The sequence below is a fragment of the Colossoma macropomum genome, unplaced genomic scaffold (assembly GCF_904425465.1).
Source record: "Colossoma macropomum unplaced genomic scaffold, Colossoma_macropomum, whole genome shotgun sequence".
NCBI classification, from domain to species: domain Eukaryota; kingdom Metazoa; phylum Chordata; class Actinopteri; order Characiformes; family Serrasalmidae; genus Colossoma; species Colossoma macropomum.
Window position 1 is genome coordinate 34,314,896 of NW_023494787.1, and position 10,676 is coordinate 34,325,571.

A 10,676-nucleotide genomic window follows, 5' to 3' on the forward strand; every position below is an offset into this window, starting at 1 on the left:
GTGACACAGCTTGATAAAATGAGGCAGTTGGTTAAACTGAACAAAAGTGAAAACTTAAGGCCTACACAATCGCAGTAGTGAGGTTGGGCACTGATTCTGGGTGAATAAGACTGACGTTCATCAAAGAAAACGGACTACAAAATAAAAGTCTATAAAATTCTTTGTACAATTGTAGTCCATCATGTGCGAACTCTGTAACTCTTTACTCATCCTTCATTAAAGAGAAAACAATGGTGCAGGATGCAAATTTCAGCACTTTTCTGTGACTCCTCTGTTGAGATCCTGTTGAGGGAAGAAGATACAACTAGTTCTTACCTTCCAAGCACACCGGCTTAGGTCTTCCACTTCTGGGCTCTTGAAATGTCCTTCCATAAAATACAAGCATGCCTCTAAGGTTACTGCTTCAGTGTCTTGGCCCCTCAGTGGTGGAATACACTTCTCCCTAAACTCTGCACTGCACGATCTCTCAGCTCCTTCTGTCATCGTCTGAAGAATCACATACTCTTAACTCAATCTCTAGACTTGTGTTATAAATATGTAGTTTACTATATTTAACTTTATGGTACGAGTTGTCTTTTAGAATAGACTCTTGCAGTCTCAATCTATAGTATTCTGTTGTGCTTTTGCTTCCACTGTTTGCACATCTTGTGCTGGTTAAGAGAATCTGCTAAATGGCAAAATAATGTGGGTAATGAAAAATCATTTTCATGAATCCTTAATCAAATACCATGACACTGTAATGACACTGTTATGTATGTTCTCTCTGGCTCTTAAGTGAGTTCCATTTTACAGTTTATAATATTTTTATGAATCCTTATTCAAGCGCCATGACACTCTTATGTATGTTTTCTCTGGCCCTTACGCAAAGTGAGTTCCATTTTACAGTTTTTAATATTTTTATGAATCCTTATTCAAGCACCATGACACTCTTATGTATGTTTTCTCTGGCCCTTACATAAAGTGAGTTCCATTTTACAGTTTATAATATTTTTATGAATCCTTATTCAAGCGCCATGACACTGTTACGTATGTTTTCTCTGGCCCTTAAGTAAAGTGAGTTCCATTTTACAGTCTATAATATTTTTATGGATCCTTATTCAAGCGCCATGACACTCTTATATATGTTTTCTCCGGCCCCTAAGTAAAGTGAGTTCCATTTTACAGTTTATAATATTTTTATGAATCCTTATTCAAATACCATGATTTATAATAATATCTTCATGTATATTTTCTTTGGCAACTAAGTGAGTACCATTTTGTATCAGCTTCATACAGTAAATCAGTGTAATATTCAATGTAATGACAGTCATATGTACAAAAGGTACTTGAACTTTTACTTGACATTATTTGGAATTTATGGCTGAATCACTTTTTACATAGAATGCTGCATGAGACAAAAAAAAATCTGAAGCTGGATCTACTGTTTTTTTTCCCCAAACTAGTACAAATTTACACATTTCTTTTCCCAGATACATCTGACACTTGCAGTAGTAACATGACTGAAATTACATTTCAATAATATTCAATTTATTAGTAATTCGCTATGTAAAATGTAAATTAACACCATTCCATCTTTAAATCTGCAATAATAACCACTTCAAGTTAGGCCGGAGTCCATTCTACAATTACCTGTGGCAAAACTGACTTTACTGAGAAAACAAACAGGAGTGTTAGTATCCAAATAGTGACACCAATGAACAAATCTTCCTAGCCTTCATTTATCGTTGGAATTTTTTCAAATCATGCATCAGCCTACCCAATAGACCTTCAGGGTGGTTATTTCCAAGCCAGTTCCGCCATTCAATCAATCGAAGGTGGTACTTAAGCAGTCTGGATGTGCGACTACCCCTATGACGCCATATGTCCACCTTGTATGTCTGCCAAGTGCGTTCAATATACTGAGTGTGGCTGCCTGTCCTGGCATCAACAAAATTGTCTTTGTGGCATACAGAGAAATGCTGATATCCATACTGACTGAGCTGACCCCTATACGCACGCCATTCGTCGCTTATTATGTAACTTCCTTGTTTTACATGCCGTCTGATCACACAAAGAACAACACGGCGTGAGTGTGTCTTCACAAGTTTGAGGATTGGTCTTCTAGTAGTTATCCCGACCTCCAGCATAGCGTAGACCCACTGCCGTTTGCGACGCCAGCTGTTGCCAAATCGTCCTCGATTGTACTAGAGGAGAAAAAAATCTATTTAGAGGTAGTGCACTGTAAAAAAAAAAAAATAAATCCTGTAACATTTACAGTAGCTTAGTTGCCAGCAAAGCACTGTAAATATACAGCAATGGACTGTAAGACATTTTACTGTTATTTTACTATATTTCTACAGCATTAAAACCACAGTAACTATAGTAAACACACAGTACTTTCCTGCAGGGGCAGACAGATAATAAGAAATTCACATTGGGCACTCAGGCCCTCAACATATCTGGTAGCCAAAATTAAGTTTTTGCGGGCCACGTTTATAGAAATACTTTAATTGTATATTTATTACATTTACAATTTTAAAGTAATGCTTTACTACCAAATTAATTGTCAGGTGCTGCTTTGAAATGAAAATATTTAGTAAATTTACATCAATAACAACACACATTCACTTGTGCCCATTTTCTGAGCAGAGAGCTATTAGATGAAGCTGTATATTATAAAAAGATGTTGGGTTACTTATTTAGTATTCGGTTTCATTGAGTCAGTTAATGCTTAAAAGCATATAAGCTAAAGCATATATAGCTTGCAGGGCATGTGTGTGTAACAAAAACATTATTAAAAAAATTATTGGTAATTAATTATTAGATACCGCTCAGGGATAAAACATTTTTTTAATTAATGGTAGATATTTGTAAATGTGTAAAAATACTGCTGATCTGGTGTTTTTTAAAAGGAAAAATCCAAGAACAAATTCCTGATTCACTGACTCCACCTCCTATACATCTATAAGTCACTTCATTAGGTCCAGCTACCTAGTATTTACACTCATTGTCCATTTTATCAGCTCCACTGACCATATAGTTTCACTCTGTAGTTCTACAGTTACAGACTGTAGTCCATCTGTTTCTCTGCATACTTTGTTTCTTCAGTGGTCAGGACCCTCACAGAGCAGGTACTATTTGGGTGGTGAATCATTCACAGCACTGCAGTGACACTGACGTGGTAGTTTTATGTTAGTGTATGTTGTGCTGGCACAAGTGGATCATACAGTTTTTGTGAGTGTCCACTCACTGTCCACTCTATTAGACACATCTAACCTATTGGTCCTCCTTGATTATATTTTATCTGAAGCCGCATAATTTGTGTTGGTCATCCTCTAGTCCTTCGATGGTGCTCAGTTTCTGGACACAGGACACTGTTAACTGGTGTTTAAAAACTCCAGTAGCACTGCTGTGTCTGATCCACTATGTGCAGCACACATGCACAAACTAACACTCCACCACCACGTTAATGTAACTGCAGTGCTGACAATGATCCACCACCCAAATAATATCTGCTCTGGAGGGGTCCTGACCACTGATGCAAGGGGGTAAAGGGGGGCTAAAAAAGCAGAGAAACAGATGGACTACAGTCTGTAATTGTAGAACTACAAAGCACACCTAGTTCAGTGGAGCTGATAAAAAGGACGAGTACCCATACAAGGTTGGTGTACCTAATGAAGTGGCTAGTCACGGTATCTTGCATTTTATTTATGCCCAAAGTCTTTAAAGTTTATATTAATTTTAAACCTTTCTTCATTAAATATACCATATTTTGTGTTATTGCTGAATAATCTGAAATAATGTTGTAAATATTTATGGGGATTCTGGGAGTATATTTCATAGGATCTTATACAAATGTAAATTATATCATTCACTGAAAAAATGGCACTTTAAATTTACATGATTAAAATGTGACAAGTGATGCACTTAAATAAAATGTGCTGCATTCTTGCCATAATACATATGATGCATCCACATATAAGATGTTCGTAGCCCAGTTTGAGCTGCTTTTGGAGTTTCTGATCCTTTTGCCACTTGTTAAAATGTTCCAGTTGCTGAAAAATAATTCATCATCTGATGTGTTCTCATGCCAACAGCAGAGATGACTGTGACTGGTTAGAGAGTTACTTTCGCTGGCAATAGTTCAAACGGAGCGCATTTTCACTGTCTGATATTCGCATTTGGTGTATAAAGGCCCTTAGGCCACACCATAAGGTAAGGTTATTGTTTACAGCGTTGGGTTACCATCCTGCTAGAGAATGGTAATGTTTAACATCATACTAACCAACACGTACAAACACGCATGAATGTATTTCATAAAATAAAAATGATTACAGAAACTTGACACATGATTACAGAAAAATGGTAATATTTTTCATAACCCAAGCTAAAGCACATTTTTCAATTTTAATATTTTTCAAAAGAATTCAGTACTGCATTTTGGCGTATTTAGTATTTATTTATATTACCTTCCTAAGTTTTCCAGGACCCATACGAACCCTGATTTTAATCGTGAATCCTTTTTTTTCAGATCACAGAGCACTCATCAAACAGCACTTGATGTGAAAAAAACTCTATTACCTTAATCACACATCTAGTAAAATAATGCATTACCTTCCTTTTGTGAGAGAATTTGCTTTCATCAAGAACAACAAAGTGATGTCGACCACCAACCTTCATGCCTTTGCTTTTAAGACAGGAAACAGCTTTCATGCACACCTGATATTCACAGAGAAGTACATTTCAGTACCACATATTTTATAAATATTGTAGCTGGAATGTACTTCCATTTTCCCATTTCTAAGCCCTTGCAAAATTTAAAAATACACTGAAAAAATAATGCTTTGTATTTGCTCGATTTAGGTATATCCATTGGTAGCAAATGACTAAAATATGTTACATTAACACAAAACAAGTAAACCCAAAAAAAACAAAATTGTGTTTATGTAATGTATTTTATTTATTATCCACTTGACATGTTTAAGTATGATCCGTTTCTTTTCACTGTATAGGCTATATATGTGTCCCTGCTTCCCAGCTTTAATTCAGGGAGTGATGGACTATACATAACTCAATTTCTGGCTGGGTCACAACCCGATTCACCTAAATCACCAATGAGTTGTTTGCAAAAGGCACAAACAATAACTGTCAAATTTGATTGACCTATTTATTTTATAGGGTTCTATATATAATGAAGCAGTCATAAACAGACCTTCCTTACTGTATGTGCCATTTTGGTCAGCGTTCTTGAACTGCCAGCAATCCCATCTTCAAGCATGTCAAGTTGTCTTAGCTGCAGACCTTGGGAAATCTACATTTGGTGTAGGAGGGTAAAACATTAGTCCAAATAACCCATAAGTTTATAAAAATAACTTACAAATGTCAACATTTGAGCAGGAGGCGTTTCTTTCATTAAGGCCTGTTCCACCCCATTGAAAGTAATGCCCACCTCCATAACACAGTCGACCATACTGGAATGAAACGCTGTCTAAATCCTCTTAATAAAAGAAATACAAATAAATATACAATTACTGACCAGTTTGCATTTTTAAATTTAATTGATTTCAGATTAATAATAGTTTACATCTAATAGGCACAGTGGTTTTGTACAAATTTTAGTGAAGGGGCTATGTCTGGAAAAGTTGATATGTGGATTAAATAAATGCCTCATTAAATAATTACAGTGACAAGTTAATATTATTCAAGCTCTTATTCAAGCTTTAGCTTGCTAAAGGGGCTGGACACTGGATTGTTATAATAAATCTTTATCTCTGTAATTCTGAACTTATGTGACTTGATGATCATTTGATGACCAAAGTCAAATTTGGAAAATATCAAATATACTTAAAAGCTATAAAAACTCCACTTCTGTCTGCTCAGGACTGTGTATATGTAACTGTAATCATGGCAATGTAAACAAACGTAAGGCAGCAGGCTTTTTTTATATTTATATTTCTTTTTAAACTTTAATTTTCAGACAGATGTCAGACCTTGAATCAATATCAAGATATCGGAATACGGAGGTAAAGCTAAGTTCAATCAGGAGTGATTATGGTAATCACAAAGGTAATATTAATTCTGTTCGTGACTAACGCAAATGCCGCTGGCTTTAGGTAAATAAAGTAACGTTAATGTTGGTTTGGATAGGTGGCAATGACAGCCAACAATCATTGCTTTCCCTTTTCCTAGTATACTGTAAAAACAAGTATATAGGCCAATGACATAAAAGCCAGCCCGTGCATAAATAGCATGTGATGACAGTTAGCTAGCCTAGCTGACCACAAACGGTAACGATAATGTCATCGAGGTTCGTCAGTTTTCGATAAACCTAAGTTAAAGTCTCAAAGCGCGTCATCCATTTCGCTGTGACATCTGTTCATTGCCATAAATAAAAAATAAAAGTGACGTACCTTACAGTCTGGAGCTATCTGAGATTTAAGCTTAGCTACCTAACTTCGTATTTCAAAATCGGACAAGTACTGTTGTGTGGCGCTGTTGTATGACGTAAACTGAAAGCAGCAGACAAAAAAACAAAACAAAAAAAAAAAACACAGTTTGGGTATAAAAAAACGGTACTGTGTCATCTGCTGATGATTTGGAAGACTGCACTATTAAAGATCATTAACTATAACACAGTGTTGAAACATAAGATGTTATAAATATTCTGATATACGTTCTGTTTTAAAATGGAACACGGTCAGTAATCGTGCATTTATTTATTTATTTATTTGCCTTTCATTAGGAGTGTTTAGATTTTTTCTACATTTCATTCAGATAATTCTCCGAGTGTTAAGACGCGCCATCTACAGGTGACAGAATGTAACTGCGGCAGCATTTAAGATGGAACTGAAAATAAGAAGTCAACTCTAGAAGCACTGAGACATAAGTGTAACTACCTACCTGTAAATGAACATCAGCCATCTCGCCAGAGATTTGCGAGATTTGTACATCACAGATCCATAACGTACTGATGTTTTCTTTGCTTTGTGGTTTGTTCCGCAAACCCTTAAGGCAAACAATAAATGTTCAATCAGTTCATTAAGTTTACGTTGTTGTGTGCCAAAATGAGTCTAGGCAATGCTCAACGTTATGGTTTATGAAATCTAACAAAAAATTAGCAAAAGCGCAGTTAGGCCACTTACCAGGTAAAACCATCACTGCGTGGGCTTTCTGTCAGTCGCATACGACGTGTGCATATGCAACACCGCATTGATCTTTTCAGTATTCCCCGGCGTTGCATCCATCTCACAGTTCTTCTCCTGTTGTTAATTGTGTCCCTTCGATGTACAAGTTTATTTCAAATTTCATGTTTTTGCCGCTTAGTCTGCAGCCAAGGAAAATCATGGTAAGTAATACTTAAGGGTCGCATACAATAGTTTATTACTATACATACAGCGTAATCATATACTTAAGGTTAGTCCCAATGTGCAGTGTCTTGTGAACAATTTAAGCAAGTTCCTAGATAGCCTAGCTTAACACAGTGGTAGCCAGCTTGCTAGGTGTAGCGACCAACATGTTAGCAAGTGGTAACATGAGCCTGAGGGTGGTTGGGCTGTGGGATTGCTAAAGCATAAAAACAATGTTTTTTGTGATCTTATTTTCTTTCATGTCTGATTTTGAGAAACAGAATCGTATAAATAGACGCGCCAAGTGAAAGGGACAAGTTTCAAATGAACAAGTTGAAAAGGAGCCAAGTGGGGAACAAGGAACATCTCTTCCACCACAAAAGCAGGGTATGTAACAGTTACTCAACGTATTTGGCCAGCTGGCTAGTTTAAGGGTAAATAAAGTAAAGTAACTTTATTTCTCAAAAACAGATATGAAAATAATCATGGGCGAGAGTTCAGGTTCCAGTCCACAGAGTGGCAGTAAGAAACTGCTGTCACGACCCCAGTCGTTATCCATCAAGAAAGGTCGGACGCTAGATCAATTAGAGTGATGCCAAGGCAGTTACATGCATATGGTTATATGGGTTACTTAAATAGGGCTGCACGATTTTTGATTAAATTTTACTCATGATTTTTGACTTAAAACTGAAATCATGATTCTCATTTATAATTCTTTGACACAGCAATTTTGTACAGAACAATATGAATTTATATATGAAGGTCTTTCATTCTGTATCTTACAGTCTCTTAGTGTGTGTACAGCAGTTTGGAGATAAAGTGTAAACAAAATATTACAAAAATATGTAATATAGTGAAATAAAAAAGCTTTCTAAATAAAATCAGAAATATGAAGTATAAATAGAATCACATTAAAAATCCCTGGCGTAAAACAGACAAACCACCATCACCTTATAACTGAGTTTGGTAGTACACATGAAGGCTGTCTGCATAGCAAAACATCTTTTATACTTCATCTTTCGTATTCATAAAGGTTAAAATCAACATATCTACAGTTGACTGTTGTTTCACATAGTGGTAATATGAACTAATATGCCATTTTATGAAGATGTTTCACTGACAGCTTTTTGTATTACATATATAAATAGTTTGAATGCTTAGTGTAAGGGATTACTCATGGTTAATTTTAAATGAAATAAACATTAGGTAGGTTACTTTTTGTAAGCTAAAATGAAACTTTTATTATTTAATTATTTGCAACACATGCAGTATAAAGTAAGCAACGGGGATCTTTAAAAGTTTGAGTTTATTAAACTTAAAATAATAAGATATAAACCACAAATTATTGTTCTGTGTATGCTCATTTTGAGTGTTCATTATTTCATTTTTGAGGTCTACTAGAATAGATTTACATGCTTCAGTGTTCCTAAAACATATTACCGTGTTGTATTAGCATGCCAAGCTTGCCAGTAGGCAGGCAGTAAGAATTGTATTATGGGTAGACATCACCTTATAACAGAGAAAAGGCTGGAGTTCCAACAAGGTATTTTGGGCAGCTGAGAAATGTTGTTTCTGTGGGAGAGATTTTCTCCCTCTGACGTGAACTTCCATTTGACAGAATTTGCGACTTTGCAGACAATTTACACGCACAAAAAGTATAACATGTCTCTTACTATTATACGCTTATTATCTGTACTTATTTATTACATATACATTTATCATTTAAGACATCCAGATTACAGTCAGGTAGAAGGACAAAGCCGGGTCAAAACCAAAACCAGGGTAAAAAATCTCTGCAAAAGGGAGCTGTTAGCACCCAAGAAGTAGATTTAATGTGCATTGTTAAAAGGAAAGGAACTGACCTCATTAATACAGGTTCCTTCAGTCACAAATTGCCTGTATGTGAATGAAAAGACTCCAAACCACAGTAAACATACCCTGTATTTCATTTAACTAGGTCTAGGTTGTCAAGCTTGGTAGATTTCTGACAGCTTTTACAATTCTACTCGAAGTTAGGCTGAAAACTAAGTTAGACTGAAACATTTATTGTTGAATATTAACAGTGTTCTGACTGTTTTAATAGTAGCTGTTTATAATTTTCTTTCTACATATCTTTTTGTATTTTTTGAACATTTCACATGCAACCATGCAATATTTTAAAGCATAAATTCTCTCTTTTTATCTTGTTTTTCTTTTTCATTTAATTTCTCTCTTAATGCTTGTCTCTTCTTTTTATTTTTCTATAAAACAGATGAGAGGACATTGGCTTTGGACTCCAGCCCAGAAAAGGCATCCACCTCACTTCCTAAAAAGAGAAAGCTGCAGATGGCAAGCCCCCTGAAAAAAGGTTATTATACTAATTAATTTTTTCATAGTGGGTTACATTGTATTTACACTCTGTTTGAATGAAGCCCTATTCGAGCTGGTTTTGTTTTACCAGAGGAGGTCTGGTATTGCAAACATCTATGTAATTTCCACCAAATTACCCCAGATTGCCTGGATCAAAACCTGATAGCCGGATGTTCACATTGGCGTTAAGATTAAGAATTCACACAAACAAACAAGAAAAATGAACTTCCAGGTAAAGCATTAGGCTAGTAACGTGAGCTAATTCAGCTTAACAAATGTCACACATCAAGACAGAAATCACTTTGCCTTCTGAGAGGTGCTTTCAAGATACCTTATGTTCATTCTCTTTCTAATTAGGCCATGACCAAAAATGTTATAGATTATAGTAGTCTTTTGTTGAATTTGAGTATAGCTGTACCAGTTAAATTTTAGCGGTTAGTCTTGTTTGTTTATCATTCAGAGGCATCTTGTCCACCCTTTTTTATAGAATTGATAAATAATTAAGTTGTATCACACGATTACATTGCAAATGCATTTTTAAAATGCCTTCTGCTCACTTTAAATAAGGCCCAGAATTTTTTATTAGGTCTGAAGACCGACTGGAAAGTCAGTGTCTGCAGTATATTATCTTAGCTTATGGATGAACTTGATTCATTTGGTCTGTTCTTTTGTCTCAGATGTCTTGTAATTGTTTTGACTGTTACCTTTTTCATTGCAGGGATGTCTCCCACAGCTGCTTTGGAGCATCAAAAGTTGAGGGGCAAAGTTGAACTGATGGAGCAAAAGATCAAAATGCTGGAACAAGTGAATTCGGATCTGAAGGATGACAAAGAATTTTTGCTCAGCCAGATAAACTCGTCAGCTCCTCAACTGAGTATGTATTACGAAACAGCAACAATGTATTGCAATACATGGGGCAAATGAACGTATATAACATAATACATGACAACAGACTTAAATCTAATCCATATTCTTTAAAACAGCATTTTTCTTGTTTTCTTC

The 10,676-nt window shown here is 35.6% G+C and overlaps 1 protein-coding gene across 2 annotated transcripts; it reads right to left on the reverse strand.

Moving 5' to 3' along the window:
* Nucleotides 1-1,315: 1,315 nt before the first annotated feature.
* Nucleotides 1,316-10,456, reverse strand: LOC118805909. Of its 2 annotated transcripts, none has more exons than XM_036567061.1 (5): nucleotides 7,122-7,462; nucleotides 6,880-6,984; nucleotides 5,192-5,290; nucleotides 4,594-4,698; nucleotides 1,316-2,183 (listed from the first exon to the last, which is right to left on the reverse strand). In XM_036567061.1, exons 2-5 carry the CDS (start codon nucleotides 6,898-6,900, stop codon nucleotides 1,719-1,721), a joined length of 690 nt encoding a protein of 229 aa, XP_036422954.1. In that variant the 5' UTR covers nucleotides 6,901-6,984; nucleotides 7,122-7,462; the 3' UTR covers nucleotides 1,316-1,718. The 2 variants fall into 2 exon arrangements, 1 of the variants encoding a protein (XP_036422954.1); XR_005007068.1 differs by lacking the exon at nucleotides 1,316-2,183 and adding an exon at nucleotides 10,379-10,456 and having other exon boundaries at nucleotides 3,624-4,698; nucleotides 7,122-7,303.
* Between the last annotated feature and the right edge of the window lie 220 nt (nucleotides 10,457-10,676).